Source organism: Harpia harpyja, chromosome 1 (genome assembly GCF_026419915.1).
Source record: "Harpia harpyja isolate bHarHar1 chromosome 1, bHarHar1 primary haplotype, whole genome shotgun sequence".
Classification (NCBI taxonomy): Eukaryota; Metazoa; Chordata; class Aves; order Accipitriformes; family Accipitridae; genus Harpia; species Harpia harpyja.
The window spans coordinates 9,224,103-9,242,903 of record NC_068940.1 but is presented as its reverse complement, the minus strand read 5'-3'; the positions used below and the strand labels follow the sequence as shown (position 1 = coordinate 9,242,903).

The window sequence follows — 18,801 nt, the reverse complement described above, 5'->3', positions numbered from 1 at the left end:
GCACAGGTATTCACAATGACGGCAAAAATAACGAGGGATAACGGCTGGGAATATTTAGGAACCTGTTTGCTTTCAGAAGTACTGCAGGAAATTCACATTGCTTCAGGACTGGATGCTTTAGGGTCTTTGTATAGGCTACCGAAGCACTGGCCTCCTCTAAATAACCATCTTTCCCCTAACGAGCACATCAGTTTGGGTCACTCTCACAGGGGCAATGCACTCCCAGGCACTATTTTCCCAAGAGAAGTGGGGGACATCCCACCTACAGACAGGTCATGCAACAGCAGGCATCAGGAAGGTAGCAATGCTAATTGCTCTGTATTAATTTAATTAATTTTAGTTAATTGCTCTGGTGAGAGCAGCCTGCTGTCAGCCGTACCTCCTCCCTGTGAGAGGCTGAATCCACTGTATTTGTTCTGAGTAGGGACCAAAAAATTGATTGTCCTGAGCAGGGGGTGGCCGAGGTGACCAGGGTGACACGGGACGGTGGTACACCCCAGAAGCAGCCCGGTGCAGCCAGATGGGGTACCCATCCATCCAGCCCCCGCGTATCGCTGCCCTGGGAAGGTTTTAGGGCTGACACTTTGTCTGGGAGAGCAATTGCCCAGACTTGAGGGTTTTGAGCCGCAGCGTGCAGGAGCCAATGCGTGGCCCACAAGACTTGCATTTGGGGAGTGAGCTCTAACTCTGCAGCTCCTCCTCCCCATCCTTCGGTGCCCTGCACCACACCGAGGAGTCTGACCGCAAGTTCGCCCGGCCTCCTCCTGTGTTTTGGTGAGTGGGTGTCCTTTGCCTGGCTGTTTACTTGGCAGGGCTCCAGCTGTGCGCAACCTGACACACACGTGTAGCCCTAGTTACATGTCTGGCCAGTGCAAGTCACCAAACTACAGATATAAAAGACTACATAAGAAAAGCATAAATGTTCAAAGAGCACAAGACTGATTTTTCTGCAAGCTACCACTTTGCTCCTTCTGTGGGAAAGAGGCCTGCCTACATTAACATGGGCAACAATTAATTAAAGGGCGGGGGGGAAGGCATGGGCAGAGGTGAGTTATAATCTCCATTTCCAAATTCAGCCCATTCTGTCCCACAGCCAGATTCCGTTTTAGCTACATTGCATTAACATTTGGGGTCAGCTGCGGCCTTGGTAGCAATGTATATATAGCAATTCAGCTGCAAATCTAAAATGTGATCAAACCTGGCAAAAGAAAGCTTATTGGTATTCATTTTTCACTAAGTGCATAACCTGAACAAAGCCACCTTTACTTTTTTCCCCACATCACCTTTTGTTTAAGTTTATAGCGCATTACAGTGGCTCCACTGTGCTGCACCCATCATATCATCTTATGATTCTGAAGAAAGAAATTATATTTGATTTTGTCACCTGAATTTCATTTATTGCCAGAGACAGATTGCTGGCACTTCTGCACTTTATTGCAGGTTTATATGAGAAAGGCTTTTGAGATGAGGAACAACGAAGGGTCAGGATTTCCATCCGGAGCCATATTTCTAGAGCACTTTAGCATTTAGAAAAATTCACTCCAGACAAAAAGTAGATTATTTTTACTTATTGATACAATTGGTAATTCTTGTGTCTCAGAAGCGTAAGGAAAATGTTCATTGTAGATACATATTCTGCTCACATGCGTTGCAAGGACACGGATCAGTGAGTAGGGAAACAAGGAAACAGGATGAAGGATTTGGGCACGTAGAGCAACAGGAGGAGTATTTTCTCTGTGCCCACTGCTCTGGGTGAGCAAGGGACATGGGTTTTGTTTTGGAGCCTGCCTGCTGCACAACTGAGACACAGCCATTTTGGCCCAAATCCAAAGGTGAGGAGCCGCAGCGCCCTGCAGGTACCCTCCAGCAGGGTCAGGGGGTTTAGTTAGGGGTTGCTGGATCCGGCAGCCCGAGAGAGGTGATGCCACCGCAGCTCCATTCCCCCAGGTACAACCCGTAACACAGCTGAGAATATATTCCCAGTAGGCACACACACAAACACAGGTATATACCATGCATGTACATATATATGTATATGGCCAGCCACACTGATCAATATGGAAACACTCAGCATTCGCGCAAACGCATGCAGCACCAACAACCTCATCCTGTTCCCCCTTCAGCTTCATCAGGATGAAGGTCTAGTGGGAAATATATATGTATATTTTACATATGTGTATATATCTATAAAATGTATGAATACAATGTGGATCCCTCTGGTAGCTGCCCATAGACACTCAGCCTGCCCAGCAACAGGCACTGGATCCTTTCACCTCCAGTTGCCTCCTGTGCAGATACGCGCACACACACACACACGCAGAGTTGGCTGGGACCCCTTGGGTCACCAGTGCCTCCAGCTCCCCGATGCAGAGGACAGATGCACATCCAGCCCAGACTTACGTCCACTTCCATACCTGGGTCCCTGGCCACCTACCCTTCCAGCCGGCTAGTCCAGCTCGATATTTACTCCCCACGACACACCAACATACATGCTCAGACTGGCTCCGGTTGCTGGCACCACGGACACCTGGGTGCCTGTGACCCCTGGTCCCACTCCAGCAGCTGGTGCTTGCACCCTGTACACACAGGCACACACTGATAGGGAGTCCCTCACCCAGGAAAAAAAGAGTTTAACAAGGAGACAGGATGGACTGCGCTGGTCAGGAGCAGACACACTTCTTGGCAAGCCCCTGCTTACCCATGGCCTTTCCCTTTTATCCTCTTGTCCCTCTATTTTCCCACCATCGTTACTCACCAGACCACCTCAATCCCTCCCTGTGCCCACCTTTGGCTCCTCCCCAGAACAGCCCATAAAAAGTCTTGTGTGATCCCAAGATGGTCATCCCCCGCATCCCACGATGACTCCCCTACCCCCGGGCAGGGACCCCCTCAGTCTGTGAGACGCCCCGGACGCAGCCCTGGGAGGAGCCAGGATGTTTTTTGGATTCCCCCACCTGCCTGTGTGGAGATGAGCCTTTTATCACCTAACCTAATGGGGCAGAGAGACCAAAGGGTCAAAAATATGAGGGGAGAGGGAAAGGGATAAGAGATTGTGGATGTGACACCAATAAAACAGCGAAGAGCCCTCCAGGCTGTGGTGATGAAGCTTTCAGCCTCACAGCCTCCTCCAGTAGCTAAGGGCAGACAAAGCAGCCTGTAATAATAAAGTCTAATGCTCACGACTGCAGAATTCACAGTGAGCCAGGAAATGTACCTTACTGTGCTGCACCATTTTCCCTTCAATCCCTAGCCAGGACTCTCTCCATTCACAAGACCAGAAATGTTCCCTCTTCAGTATCTCAGTATCTCAACATTTTGCTAGTTTCTCACCCAAAAGCATCCCTGACAAACACCTGCAGAAATGAACATCAGAGCATTGTAAATAAATGCTGTATAGCCCTATTCCCTCCTCTGAGACTGTCTTCAAGGAAAGTTAAGGCTTGCACAAAAAAGGCATCTTTCCCCAACACACCACAGTCATCACAATTCCCTTTCGAAAGGCCAATTCTTTCAGCTCAGGTCTTCTCAGGTATCCCCTTGGACTCACCCAGGCGCAAAATTGTGCTTCGTTCTTTCCAGATCTGGAAATAAATGCCTTAACAACAATTTCAAAATCAGTCAGTAAAGATCTGAACTCTAGGCTGAGGTTTCCATCCCCTGGGTCTCTGCAGGGTGAAGGACCTCTGGGTGAGGGCCTATACAGCACCAAGCACGTTGGCACTTCCATCTCCACCAGGAGCTCTAGGCCCTACTCTGCTTTGATAACATTAACACTAGAGCAACAGAAGATTATATCCTAGCACTATAAAGTCACTTTTCTTGGTGTAAATGTGTTGATAATCCTCAAAGCCTATCTACAGTCTTTTTTCTACTTCCCCATCAGCAGCAGGACTAACAAAGCCTGGTTCCCTGTGTTCCCCATGCCCCTCCTGTGTAATACCTTCCTGTGCCTTCATGCCCCAGTCCAGATCCCACCAAAATGTTCTGCCCCTTCTCTGTCCCTACCTTCCCACCAGGAGACTACACGTGGTGTGACTGGTCAGGGCCCATGAGAATGATGCTTGGGTGGTCGGCAGATGTCAAACAGACAAACAATTTTCCCTCTACTCTATTCAGCTAATGGTTTTCAAAAATCTTAAAAGAACTGAAGCTGCTGAAACTTTTACCTCTCTGGGAAATTCAGCTGAAGGTGACAGAAAGTTCAAAACTTTTGGCAGAAAGGGGAATTGCTGGATGGACATGGCATGACCATATGAACCTCAGTTCTTTGGGAAGCCAGAAAATAAAAAATACTGACTTTCCAGAAGAGGCTATGAGAGTATTCCTCCAAGAAGATGACATTTTTTAAAACTTGGTCTGATCCCTCTGCAGGAGACAGGTTATACAAAGGGAAAGGAGAGCTCCTCTGGCACAGTAAAGACCACAGCTGGTGCCTAACAGGTATGAGGGGCTGGAGAAGGTGTAAGCAATGCCAGATGGCACTTGGGTCATTCTCGGCTGGCCCCCCAATCCCTGCAAGCTGCGAGTAGCCAACCTGCCTTAAAGCAGCTCTGCAGTGTCTTTAACTATGTGGGGGCGAACAGCCACTCTGCCCCCTCTCCTGGCTCTGCCGTGGGCGCAGACGAGTGCAGTTGGGAACTTCAGCCTAAAATTACTGATGACTTATCCTGTCAGTCTTGCTCATAAGCCAAAGCCACGCAGAGCCTCATTTCCCTTGCAGAAGGAACTCCCGGGGACTAGGAAACTTTCCTGGTGGCGAAGAAAAGGGACATTGACTCCGAGATGTTGAGATCCCAGCCTGCTCCAGTTTGCACCCCTTCACTCAGGGTGGTTGGGTGAAGGGTGCCTTGGACCCCCTTGTCCTCAGAGAGAGGATCCCACAAGTGCATCTCCTTTAAAAAAAAAATTTTGAGTGGATTAGTGAATATTAGTTTACCCAGGCATGGTGATTAAACTAAGCCTGAATCAGTATTGCCTCCAGAGGCACCTAAAGGAAAGCTTATTGCTTCAGTTTTCTCCTCTTCCATAAATTTCAGAGCAACCTCAGGAGAAATTAACACAAAAGTACCTTCCCCTTACATTGTCCTCTGTAGGGAAATACTTGGATTTCTGAGAGGTTTTTTGGCAAGATCTGCAAATAGAATCACTGCCAACCACAGTCAGATCTCTCTGTTGAAAAGCAGAAAACTAAAGATGGAAGGACAAAAACTCAGGTGGGTCAGCTGGCACAGCACGCCTCGGGTCAGCAACGCTTAGCCCTGCCACACCTCGGAATAACCTTGGAAACCTTCGTCCAGGGCAACATCTTCAAAACACTTCAGATATTTCACTCTTCCTTTTTTTTTTTAGTTAACCACCCGTCTTTTTTAATTTTTTCCCTTGCTCCCAAGGGTGCTGCACAATCTTATTTCCCCTCAGATTCGATGGAAACAGGGGCGTACCCCATCTTCACATTTTCTGGATGAAGCGGAAGTGCAGCACCCAGCACTAGACAGGTCATGGCAATACAAGATTCACTCTACCTCTGGGCAATGCCACAGCTGAATTTAAATGTTCAGCTGGATATGAAATACATGCTTGCTAAAGAATGAGAGACTAATGAAGACAGCATGACTCTGAGCAAGCACAAATCTTGCATGGTGTTGCCATCTTGAATTTTAAACCAAGATGTCAATTAAAGATGTGAATGAGGTCAACTGCAGTGACCCAGCTAAACAAGATGCAATTAATAGTAGGCTGACCTCTCTTACCCTTCTTCCCCCAAACCTCTTCTTCTACGTACACTTACTGCTCCTAGGGCAAAGTGCTCCTGATTAGCACTAATCAGGTCTTACTTAACATGGTTCTTTAAATAGTTAACTCCTCTTTCTTGCTGCATTTTTAACATATGCACCACACCCTGTTTATGGTTGATAGGGAAGGATTTGAATGCCTTTAACATCCTCTTTTAGCAGGTCTTTTGCAGGCATGCTTGTCTAAAGCAGGCCGAGTGTCTATAGGTGACACCATACAGTTAATGCTCACATGCAAGGAATACTCTTGAAAATCCTGATACTGAAGGGCATCCTATGGGATATATTCTATAAATCAAATACGTCTAACAAAATCTATGGCTATTTTCTGCCTCCGTGCAACACACCATTCCCTAGAGAAGCTGGTACTCTAATGGTTGACAGCTGAGAGGAACAGGAATAATTGCAGGCTGCTGCCACCTCTGTCTCAGAAAGTCTATAGCCTTTTATCATTGACTATCAGGAGTAATTTGCTTGCTTGACACTATGGGAATGGAATATACAGAAATAAATGTTCTATCCACTGATAAATACCAAAAACATACACAAGCAAAGAAAATGCTTAAAAAAAAAGTGTAAATAAAACTCCTGTGCATTCATGGTACTTCCTGTCTGTTGCTGTGCACATGCATGAATGTGTGTGTTGAATGCTCACCTGGCTGTGAGAAGGACGTAGCTGAAGCTGGGTCTGTGTCGATCAGGGACTCTCTGTGCTGCCCGAGGAACTGGCTGCTAAACTATCTGTTCTTCACATAAATAAATCAATTTAGATATAAAAAAATTATATAGATGATATTTATAAGAGTAAGTTGAACAGGGAGTCCTTATTGTTTGGCAGGGATGAGACAGTAGTGGCACATGGAGGAGAAAACCTGGTGAGAGTCCCTCAGCCGATGTAAATGCTGCAGGGATGCCAGGTGAGGTGGCATCTGGGAACTGAAGGTGTTGCTGGGTATAGGATGAATGCAACGCCGAGTGGAGCATCCAGCACACTGCTAAACACCAGGGATATGTAACTACCCAGAGAACCAGAAAGATCATTTTCACAACAGCTTTATGGATTAGGATACTTTCAGAGGATTTTAGGGTTGTCACTCTGTGCCCATTGTCGTGATTCTTGGGTTCGTACCCCCATCACAAAAAATTTTCCCATGCCTCCCAGTTTAGGCTTAATTTTTGTTTTGAAAACAGAACTTGGGTAAGTGGACCAACCTCACTCCCACCTCAGAATATTTTAGGCCTTGTCACGACCCCACAGACCAGCGGGAATCTCAGTGGAGGGAAATTTCAGTCCAGAATTTAAAGCATTTACTTTGCTCCTGCTGCTTTTCATCTATTTTCTCTCCTCCTGGTGTGTACTCTTCCTGCCCTGCTGGCTGTGGTGCTGCATACTAATAGAGCAATACTTGGCCCATCCCCAGAGGAAGTTGCGCACAGGTTTATTGGGGAACAGAGGAGCGAGAAGGAATTTCAGCGCATCCAATAACTCTCCTGCCGATGGGATGCCTTCAGGTAACAGCAGATAATTTGACCCCAGCCATTTCCTATTGTTAGACCACTGCTAAAAGAGCATTACCTCCAAAGAAACATATCCAACATCCTCTCCCTCATTATCTATATACTGCAATAGCTTACAAAACTGTAACATTTATGTGTTTCTTAAAAGTGCTTAGAGAAGGAGGCCTATCCTGCTACATCCCCTCTGCTCGTGATTCAGGCTGACAACCTGCAGGCTTTATTTCTTGCTGTAAACACACTGAGAAAGGCTGGCCTGATCTTCCAACACAGATAGGAAGCGATTTCCTTCAGGAGGGTGTAGGAGGAGTGGCAGAAGCTTTTGATTTTCATTCTTCATGCGATTATTATCAGCTCCTCAGCAGCACTAATTTGGGATTGCGTGGTATGCTTGGTGAGAGAAGGAAGCCTTTTGCCCCCTCGATCATTTCCTTTCATTCCTCAGGCCGGTGGTCAATAAAGGTCGACAAAGGTCAATAAAGAAGCGGACACTCATAATGGGCTGAGCGAGCAAAGGAACGTATTTGGTGTTGCCGGTCGGATAACTACAAGTGGGTAAACCCCCAATTAGCAGCAGGTAAGCACTGTTCGTTGTTATTTATCCTTGCCCCCACCTCTTGCCAGCTTGCCGGGCGGAGCGGCAGCCGCTTCGGAGCGGCACTGCCGCCCTCTCTCGGCTCGGCGCGCCGCAGAGCCCCTCCGAACCCTCCGCATCTCCAGCGCGGGCAGCCACTGCATGGCAAACAAACAAGGCGGGGGACGAAAAAGAGGAAAAAGAAAGAGGAAAAGAAGAGAAAAGAAGAGAAAAGAAGAGAAAAGAAGAGAAAAAGGAAAAAGAAAAAAGGAAAGAAGGAAAAGGAAAAAGAAGAAAGAAAAAATAAAAAAGAGGAAAATAGAACAAGAGAAAAGAGAAAAAAAGAAAAAAGAAGGGAAAAAAGGGAAAGAAAGAGAGAGAGTGTTCTTCACTGAGGGGGTGGTCAAGCACTGGAACAAGCTCCCAGGGAAGCCGTCATGGCCCCAAGCCTGTGGGTGCTCAATAAGCATTTGTACAACACTCTTAGATACATGGGTTCACTTTTCAGTTGCCCGGTGTGGGGTCAGGAGTTGGACTCAATGATCCTCGTGGATCCCTTCCAACTCAGGATATTCTATGATTCTAAATATTCATAGTAAAACTCAATTCAACTTTGTTACAGTATTTGCAGGAGAGGATCTCAAAATACTATGCAAATGCTAACATTTAACGAAATGAAAGAAGGGAAATAGACATTTGTCCTACCATAATTTTTCTCATTAGGTATTTTTTAAAAGAGTATTAAATTAAAACCCAGACAGACTGTATTAACGACCAGCAATACAACAGTATCAGACCTACCAATTCTTGCTTCTGGGGCGGGGAACATGTTATGCCATGCACTGTATCAGACAGCAATGTAGCAGACAGACAGGGAAGGAATACAGAAAACATTATCCCCATTTCATGGGTTCAGAAGAGAAGCGCAAGACTAAAATGAACACCCAAAATCACTTGTGCAGTGGACTGAGCTGGGGATATGGCACAAAACCCTAAGCATTTTGACCTGCTCCAGAGTGGCATTTCAAGGAAGCAGGAGAGGAGATGTGTGCGTGTGTCTCTGTGCCATTACTGACACAACATTTTGCCATTTTTACTTGTAGGGATTCTGAAGGAACAAAGACTTTCCTCCTTCTGTCATAACTGCCTTGGAGGTTTTCCTGACCTTTTTTCCCCTCCCATTTTTCCAGGTGATTAAACTGTGCAGTCAGAAAGCATGACTATAACGCCAAGAAGCCAGTAATTTTAACACCACAAAAGGATAATTGTGTAATACTTCAGGCCATATTAGTTTCAGCACAGACTGACCCTCAGCCGGGGATGACGCAGTACCAACAGCTCCCAGCACAATGACTGACAGAACTGGGACATGGCAAATTGCACTTCTGAAGCCTGCACGAGAAGAAGAGCTAGGGGATATGCTTTGCATTAAAAACAGTCATGTACTATATTCTTTGAACAACTGATAAAGTAGGACAGCACATGACTACTTCCCTTCTAAACCATTTCACTTGAAACATTTCCCATCCTCCTCATTCTCCTTTGCTAGCGTGTAAAAGACAGTTGTCTGTACTACCAGTGTAACGTTACTTATATTCTTACACTATACTATACATTTGTACTAAATTAAAGAGATTTTGCTCCCTGGAAATGTCACATTAACTGAAAGAACAGCTTAGGGTGTGACATCTATCAATGGCTGAGTAAAAAGACTGCTTTTCCTCCCCTCAACTCGATGCTGCAATTGAGCCTCAGTACATAATTGCTGTATTAGAGGTCTCAGTGTTGTACCTGTGAGGACTAAGGCACAATCGAGGCACTCGAGCATACAAGATTTTGACCCCCTCAAAACCTTTGCTCAGATCTCCACTAACTGGGTGATTTGTAACTTTCCCAGCCTGTACATGCCTGGCACTGCTCCAGTGTTAGCAACTGGGACATGACAGACAAGATCCTGGATGGGAAAGAACCTAGGGTTAGCCAGAAGTAAACATACAGCATAGGTGAAATTGAGGTTGTCCCATGGGTTTTCCACCTGAGCAAAGAGGAACCTGGGTTCCATTTCTCAGCTTCACGATGTTTCTGTATTTTTGCCAGTTACTATTTAGCTTTAAAAGACGACTAAAAAAAAATAGCTGCTTCTGTTCCCACAGGTCCCAGGAACTTTGCGCTCTCTTCTCTGCTGCAGTGCGGCTTCCCCAGGCAGTATTCTCCCTGTGGAATATCCCATGGCCTGAGGCACAGAGCCCTCTCCCGGGAAGGGAGCTTGAACACATCCAGAGTGGGAACTGAAGGGAGCCCAACATCTCTTGCTTTCCAGGACTTAGGGTAAGCAACTGCTATTACAAAGACAGGTATGCTTATACATCCGCCTTACAAAGTCTAGGGCAAGCTCCTACTTTAAAGAGATCATTTATCTACCAAAGTGAATAGGAAATTCCCTCCTCTAGTCTTGAGTGAGCCCCTCAAGTGAGGGGTGAAATGCTTGACATTTTCTATTGCCCCCCAGCTTCCACCAGGAACTGTAGACGTGACAGCAACACGTGGAATAAAGGGCCTGGGTCTTCACTCTGGAAAATGAGGATTTGATAACCCAAGCTCTCTTCTGATGTCATCAATATAATGTATTTGAGTTCTGGAGGCATGATTAAACTCTCAGTTGTTGAATCCCGGTGACCCAGTCTGTGTATTGTAAAACTAGTTTCCTGTTCCTGTGCCTTGTTAAAAAATCAGTACTCATTTCAGCTCATGCTGACAGCTGATACTATAAGTAATATTAATCTAACATTTTTATTTTCAGAGTGTGCTTTGAACCGAGTAGCCTTAATTTAAGAATTATTTTAACAGTTCATTTCCTAAAAATAACTACACCATTCTTTCCAAACATTACATCCACACACAAGCTCACTCACAGCATGAAGTTCCACTAAAGCCATGGCATGGCCACAGCAAATTCAATGCAAAAGTAATAATCTCAATTTACATAGAGACCACCCTCTGTGGAAAACCCCCACCAAATCCTACACAATAAAAATAGGAAGGAAACTTGTAGGATTATCTAACAATCAGCCTAAAAGCACAGGCAGTCTGGAGAAAGGATATTAATGTCTTTAATTCTTGAAAGGCTCTAGAAAATTCTATAGCAGGGATGGAATCTTCTATTCAATTACTTACAGCGATTTAAAATATATAAAGGTAATTACAAAACTTCTGTTGGATTTTGCTGACAGCATGGTCAAAAGAAACTATGATTTAACCGAAACTAGAATTTCGGACATGCTTTTACATGTTTTTAGTGTTGCTCCCTGCAGATCCATCCTGTACAGATCAGGTTATTTACAGCTTAAGTGCCTGGAAACAAGAAATGTTACAATATGAAATATGTTAAAAAACCTGGAATTAATTTTATAACTTTTTCTAAGAGAATTAGTAACACACAGCACAACTGGCCCAATATCTATAGATCTGCTTGTAATTACGACTTTCTACTATGGCAACTTTCAATCTACTACCATATGGGTTTCCATTGATTCACAACAATGGAAATGTCACTCTGGCTCAGTACTGTTAAATGCCATTTTCAGAATAGGAAATACAAGCTTTGAAGTGACCAATGAAATGGAGCAATTATGTAGTTTAGTATTTGCTTTATGTAGTTTGAGAGAATTGTTACAAATTCCTTTAAGCACTACAAAATGGGAAGTGTGTAAGATGTAAGTTAATTTAAACCTGCTTTGCCATAATAATATGTTATGCAGTTGAAAAAGTTTTTATATAATCAACAGTATAGAGGTCCCAAAGTAAAATCTTAAATAGTGACTACATAAAATATCACTTTAAAATATGAGTTACACACTGTAAGAATCCTAGCTTATCAATAATCATATATCACTACAGAGTAAGTTGATAAAGGATTTTCTTTCACACATTTCTTGCCTCTCCCTTCTATCACAGTGCTAAGCCCACATTAGCTGTGCCTGCACTAATAGAGCTGGGAGACTGAGTGCAGGAGAAGCGATCAAGATTGGAGTGTCAACAAAGGCACCAGATGCCACTGATGCCTCTTCCACACTTCAGTCCTCAGGCACCACAGCAGAACCAGGAACTCTCCTGACTCCAAGGTTTCCTAGTAAAGACAGATTTGAAGAGGGACAGCCACTTCCCTAAGTGATAAAAATAAAATGCTGACATGTTCTATTGTCAAATAAGCCTGTAAGATCAGAATTACATAGTGTTAATGTTATTTTATGCTAGTTATACAGTTCTTTGGCCAGATCACATTCAACTGTTCATTTAGCCTAGCACAGATCTTGCTTAATTAACCCACAGAGTAAGTTCCTTTACAATAACTGTTTTAATGAAGTGTTAATGAAGACCCCTAATTTAATATTCTGCCCTTCCATTTAAAAAGTGATTTTTAAATATCATTAAAAGACAGCACTTGGATACTAACAGTTCACTGCAAAGACTTCCACTGAGAAGAAAACAAGAAGGTAAAAAAAGCCAAAAAGCCCCTACTCCCCCCTATACACAGAAAGGATACGCAAACATGCCAAATAAAGGTTTGTAACAGATTTTACTTGTACAAAAGCAACGTTTTAGCATCATTCACAATAAAAAGCTAAGACCTGTTTGGTGTTATACAGACATGGTGTATCAACTCAGAATGCAACAGGTAAAGCATACTGTAATATCAGTGAGATACACTGTTGTATTTAGCCAATTACTCCTGATGCCTCTTTGTGGATACTTTCTTAATTACAGGTCCTCTCTGCTTCATATATGTCAGCAGTATATTTTGGAATATAAAACCTGGAAATGTTAAAATACACTGAAATGTGTCTGGAAAAAATCAAACCCAGGACCAGCTTCTCACCGCACAATAATAGCTCTACCAGGTCATTGAAACAAACAGCACCTTGTATATAAACTATCTGTCCCATCATTCTACTCCCCCTTATATAAAAAAAGGAGAAAAATTGTCTTTATATAGAAAATTGTTCCATCTTCTTGCTTCTGCATTCATGCAACTTCATTATTAGGTTTCCTTATCCAGATATTAAACTGTAAAATGAACAGTTACTTATCATGGGGCTTTTCCACCATCTTCAGTGCTAATCTTCCAACCATTAGCAAACTGTATAAGGGGGGAAAAACATAGAATTTAACAACAATAATAATTTGTCAATTCATTTTCAAATACTTCCACTGTAACTGGAGCATGGAAACAAAAAAGATACACAAAATATGATTCACTTCATCTCAGTTTAATTAAGGAAATAAGAAATCACACATAAGAGGTTAAAAAAAGTATATTGTGTTGTACCTGACACCAGCAATTAGCCCTGCAGGCATGAATTTTCCAGAGTTGTAAAATCTTGTTCCCATGATGGCAGTCAGTGTTCCAGATGTAACTTAAATGAGAGATTATACAGTTCAGTCAGCAGAGATGCATGCATGTGAGAGAGATGCTACAATTCAAAACTAACAGAACAGAGAGAAGTAGTAGCATCAAGTAAAAGGTGAAACAGGGTTACTTCATGTGACGGACTAAGAGTCAATAAATTGTGTCAACTTTGGAATGCCTCAGTATGTGAAGAGTAAATATTCTAAATCAAGTTCTAGCAGACAGTGCATTCCATATGCTTCTGCAGACAATCCTCAAATTTCTTTGTCAAAATGTGCTGCTTTGGAGACTGGAAATAATCTATGCTACACTGTTCTGGAACTTGCTCCTTCCCTATGCACAGGCAAATCACTAAATCTGTGCACGTAATTCCCCCACTTCTCGTAAAAAGGAGAAAGCATTTTTGTGTCTAACTTGTAGTAATGTTCTGAAAATTAACTAGTTTATGTTTACAAAAGCCTTCAAAAGGGAAGTGTGCTATGTAAGTTCTAAGCATTATCAATCCATTTCAGCCCTGCACCACCTTCCACTAAGATCAGAGAGTTAAAATTACTGACCCTGACCACTTGGCATAGAGACAGGAGCCAGGTACTTTCAGCGAGCCAGTAAAGAAGAAAGGGCAATCCCTGGAACACTGTATCTCAAAGAAAAACTGAATATTAAGATGAAAACATATTGATGAAATGCTCAGCCTTAGCACGCATCTGCTACCCAGTGGTAACAGCTACACACAACATGTTGTTGCAACCACTCTTTTTATCTTCTACTATTGCTTCTATGTGATGACTGGTCCTGCAGTACCCTGCTCATCTTCAGTCCTAGCCATGGCATCCTTCCTCCCTAACATCACCCTAAATATTGTCACTGACATCTAGCAGTCTCATATAGAGACTGGGACCACAGTCTAACACACAACAAAGAACTAAAATATTTCAGTATTCAAATGCCTCAAGCTCTGATCAGTAGCCAATCTTCAAAATATGCACACCTCACTAAATGTAATTTTGTCTAAAACAGGAGTAGAACACACCTTTGCCAAAAACTTTAAAGCATGAAAAGGAGGAAAAGACTCCATATACTACTGAATTACAGAAATGTATCTGACTGTCTCTCACATTTGGGAAAATACTTTGTCTCGCTCCTCTTAAGCTTGCTGTATTTGCAGTTTATTCCAGTTATTTAGGCTTGACCACGCACAGCTTTTGACCTATCCGGTAGATGTGGAAGTGGACTGCACTGTAGACAAAGCTGAAGTGGAGAGAAATGCTGGGCCTTCCCTTTTCACTTCTGACTTTCACATATCAAAGAGCTTGATGCTATGCCACTGCTTCAGTGAACAAATGCTATAGTCAGCAGCAGCTCTTTAAGCACTGACTAAGCAGTGACGCTCCACAGTTAGCTTCTCAAAGTCAGGGAGAAGGCAAGCTCCAGTTCTGAGAAGAAGAAACAGCATGACTGAAGCTTGCTTCTCTGTTCAATCTCCCCAGGCGTGAAACACCTTTGTAATTCCACATATTTTGTCATATATAAAAATAAGCCAATCACAGTCTCTGCCAGTTTCAGCAATAATAAAATAACCTGCTAGGGATATGGGCAGTCTGCAGGGGACTCACGCTTCCTGAAATGCTCCAGCCTCCCGAAGGATGCTGAAAGTAAGATCCAGCCAAAAAGAGGACACACAAAGGTCAGACATCAATTTACTAGCACTTCCCTTGCACTATGATCCTTCAAACATGCCAGTATGAGACAGATGCATGGTGGCAGCCACCAATTCAGCAAAGCCTGGGGACTGAAACATAGCTAGTGCTAGGGAACTGTCATGCATTGATGTCTTCTACAGATCAGGAATGAAGGGGAGACAATACTACTAACCCAAATACTGGCCAAAGGATTACATAAAACATACGCTCACAAGTATCTGAGATATAGCAGCCTAACAAGTGTCAGGCATCAGTGGAGCTACAGGAATTATCTACACATATTTTCTCAGCCTGCTTCAACTGCAAGGTATCCTAACTTACGGGTGAATGAGAAAAGTTCAAGTCATGTTATTTTGCAACTGGCATGAGCTTTAGGCATGCACAGGTTAAAATGATAGGTGATAACCATCCTAACTTGATTGCAACCCTGAGTGCTATATAGTAAATGGCAGAAAGACAAAAATTGCATTTTGGAGATTCAGACCATACTACATACAAGCTTTTAAACACAAAATGCTTATTTGATTTTTATTTTGCTGAAGGATGTGAAATAATGGTATTTGGTTTGATTATTTTTTTTCAAACCACATAAGTTTCACTTAATCTTAGCACACATTTTCCTCCACAACCTGTAGTTTTTTGATGTTCAGAAGACAAACTCTACTGATAAATAACAGATATTGTCCTCTCTGGTTGTAGAAAAGGAACAAAAATGTATGTTTGAACTATCACCCAGAGCACTTTATACTTATTGCAAAAGAGATGCTGGAATGTAGTGAGAAATCACTGAGGAAGACACACCAAGACAAGCAGTTTTTAATATGCATTCTCACTACATTCTTTATAAAAATAATTAAGTCATGCTAACATTTCACTAAAATACAAGTTTAAAGATGGGATTGAAAATAGATTTATAACACCATCAGTTTAACTCTTCTGCAAAGACTTTTAGGTACTCACTTTAACTATCCAGTTATTTTAGTGTAAATATAATCCCTTCTAATTAAAATTTTACATAACTTACTCAGAGAAATCCAAACATTATTTGGATTCTGTGAGAGCTGATAGGCACCCATTCCAGCCAAACTCCCAAAGACAAGGCCAGCAGCTAGCGACGGGACACTACCTGAATAAGTAAAAGATAATGAATTTATTAGAAACTCAGAAATAAACTTGCTTATCAACTTATCTGTTTTGTAAAACACCAACAGTAACAAAAAAATGATGGGCATTCATTGTCATAAAGCAGATTAGAGAGGTTTTTTTTCTTTTAAGATTAAGACCATGCTGATCTGCACCAAGAAACACATTCAGATACTCTTGCATAAGATACAAATAGCATTAGTATTTAATTCTGTAACAGTAAAGCCATTAATATATTTATGATGGAAAGAATAGTGAGAAAAGCAAAAGAATTGGTGTTTTCTTTGTGCAAACTGAAGCATGTTGTTTCAACACAGTAATATCAGAATTTCTTGAGAGGCAGTGAAGTAGATGGATTAAATAGTAAGGGTTTAAGATCAGAAAAAGGACACGTGAACTGAACTGGGCAGGAGGGCATTCAGACAAATAAAGAGCTGCCAAAGAAGACAGCAGAGTTGAATAAGAGACGTCATATCTCTTAAGTGCACCTGAGATCTGATCCAAAGGTAACTGCAGACTTCGGAAGAAGGTTCCCTGGACTCACATAAACTTTGGATCAAGTTTGCAGTATAAATGATAATCCCAAGCTACCAGAAGATAAAGGATACCACATCCAAACTGGTGATTTATAGATTACATCAAGTAATGAAGTGGCATGACCACTGTGAGCGGTGAATGCCCTCAATAAGGCTAATGGAGAATTCAGGACTTAATGCTACTGAGGGTGTTTCTTTATATATTCCATTTTTCGGGTCACCTTTAAAAGACTTGAAATTGCAAAGCTAAGCTGATAAAGATCTCCTCTCAGTGTCACAGGAGGTTCACATATTGCTACCAGAAAGTAATAATTTTTCAGTCATCAACAAGGCAGCTGTAACATTGCTTCAGATCCTGCTTTTGGTATAAAAAGCAAGAGATGAAGATGATAGAAAGGACCAGATGTTCTTGTACATGTGCAAGGAAAAGATGCACACTAGTAAGTGTCTGCTATGCACAGAATACAGTTTAGCGAACATGTGGTAGCTATAATTCTTTCCACAAGCCTGGGAGCCAAGAAATGGCCATCATGTCCTTGAATTTTACCTCAAGGCATTGTTTAAGCAGCTGTGACACATATACTTACTAAGACAACCACACCACCTCTGGCTCAAGAAGTTCCCGAATCTCAAAACACTGGGACCCAGAGAACTTATCAAATGAAGAGAGAAAAACCAATCAAACAATCACTCTTTGCTTGCCCTGTTCTCATATTCTTCCCAAGGCACCTACTGCTGACCACTATCTGTGTGGGTAAATAGACCCGGTTGTAAAAGAACAGATCACCATCTTAGCTCTATGATGAAAGTTCCATTTTCTTTTGGTTTCTCCAAGCTATTAGTAAGGATATGATAGCTCCCCCCCCCTCCCCCGAAGTCACCATACAAGTTCCTGTTCCCCCTTCAAAAATCCTGTGACCTGGATTCCGTTGCCTCAGCATGACCATGTCCTCCCATCTGGGACCACAGGATAAGACAGACACCTACCATTTCATAATAGCCTCAGAGAAACACATATGCAATTAGTTACTTAAGTTCTCAGTATTGTCCTTCCTGACATAAACTCCACTTGCAGTCCAAAGGATAAATCAAGCCAATAGAAAATAGAATGGAATAGGCATTAGCATCTATGTAGTCAAACGCACTGGTAAGATTCTTACTGACTTCAGCAATGCACCTTCATATCACAAATGCTAAGATGGCTTAGGGATTTTTGGAGCTGAAAGGGACGGTATTGCAGCGGGGATGAATCCACAGTTCTGTCTGTGGGAGGGCAAACTCAGAAAAAGGTCAGGAAATGAAAGCAGTAGGTCAGAGGGAAGCTTATGATGCAGAGGCCAGAAAAGGAACAAGTTTAAGGACTGATTTGCATTGTTCAGCTCTACTTGGAGAAAGGATCCTTCTGAAAACTCTCTGCAACTTGCAGGATACTGTTACCATCAAACATTAAAATAAGAATAAATCTCTAAGGAAAAAAAAAAGGTGATTTATGTCATTTGAAGATACAGAACACTTATAGAATGCCTGTATTTAAAATAGCAAGGAAAAAGCCTTTCTGAAGCAAACTCATGACAGTTCACCCGAAGAGCACAACGCAGAGTCAGGATACCAGCATCCACCAGAAAGCTGACCGGGTTTATCAGCCCAAAGCACCAGCTCAACCCAAAAAGCACCGCACCCCAACAGCAGCAAGTTATCAGCACGTGGCACAAACTGATAAACTTTACATCTGCGTGAACTTCGAGATAGGTGGCTTTCGAAAAAAGCCGCCCAGCTCACACAAAGTTCTTGGGGGGTGGGAGGAGACGACGGGAGATACAAGCACCTTCCCGCACCGTACCTGCTTTTACATAGCCAATGAGCCCTCCTGATGCCACCAGGGCGGCGTAGCCAAAGCCGAGCCAGTCCACTGCCATGCTGGAAAACTGGAAGAGAAGTTGGGGTGACGATCAGTATCTTTGAATTTTTCAGGGGAAGAAAAATAATAGCATTTTGCCGGGGGGGGGGGCTTTTCCACGAGCAAGGCCTGCCTAAAGCCTAAGCCCTAAACCAAGTCCAAGAAATGAAACCCGATTTGTTGGGAATGCAGCCCTGGCGATGGAGGGGCAGAATTCGGGGTCCGTCCGCCCCCCCC

At 43.0% G+C, this 18,801-nt stretch overlaps 1 protein-coding gene and 1 long non-coding RNA gene across 3 annotated transcripts; one reads left to right on the top strand and one right to left on the bottom strand.

The window, feature by feature from the left end:
* Window positions 1-7,780: 7,780 nt before the first annotated feature.
* On the top strand, window positions 7,781-12,062 carry LOC128154735 (uncharacterized). The gene is made up of 3 exons (XR_008239417.1): window positions 7,781-7,884; window positions 10,035-10,209; window positions 11,836-12,062. It is a non-coding gene; the product is annotated as an uncharacterized LOC128154735 (long non-coding RNA).
* Window positions 12,063-12,438: 376 nt separating this feature from the next.
* On the bottom strand, window positions 12,439-18,793 carry LOC128154645 (transmembrane protein 14C-like). 2 transcript variants are annotated; one of them, XM_052815596.1, is made up of 4 exons: window positions 18,508-18,793; window positions 16,013-16,114; window positions 13,208-13,295; window positions 12,439-13,018 (listed from the first exon to the last, which is right to left on the bottom strand). In XM_052815596.1, exons 1-4 carry the CDS (start codon window positions 18,581-18,583, stop codon window positions 12,961-12,963), a joined length of 324 nt encoding a protein of 107 aa, XP_052671556.1. In that variant the 5' UTR covers window positions 18,584-18,793; the 3' UTR covers window positions 12,439-12,960. The 2 variants fall into 2 exon arrangements, with proteins under 2 accessions (XP_052671556.1, XP_052671649.1); XM_052815689.1 differs by lacking the exon at window positions 18,508-18,793 and adding an exon at window positions 17,587-17,649.
* Between the last annotated feature and the right edge of the window lie 8 nt (window positions 18,794-18,801).

Bases quoted from the DNA above. Each gene is read 5' to 3' on its own strand.
- LOC128154645 (XM_052815596.1), bottom strand. From the start codon at position 18,583: ATGGCAGTGGACTGGCTCGGCTTTGGCTACGCCGCCCTGGTGGCATCA. The intron at 16,115-18,507 runs GTACGGTGCGGG...TTACTTATTCAG, and splicing joins CATTGGCTATGTAAAAGCAG to GTAGTGTCCCGTCGCTAGCT. The intron at 13,019-13,207 runs GTACAACACAAT...CCCCTTATACAG, and splicing joins GGGCTAATTGCTGGTGTCAG to TTTGCTAATGGTTGGAAGAT.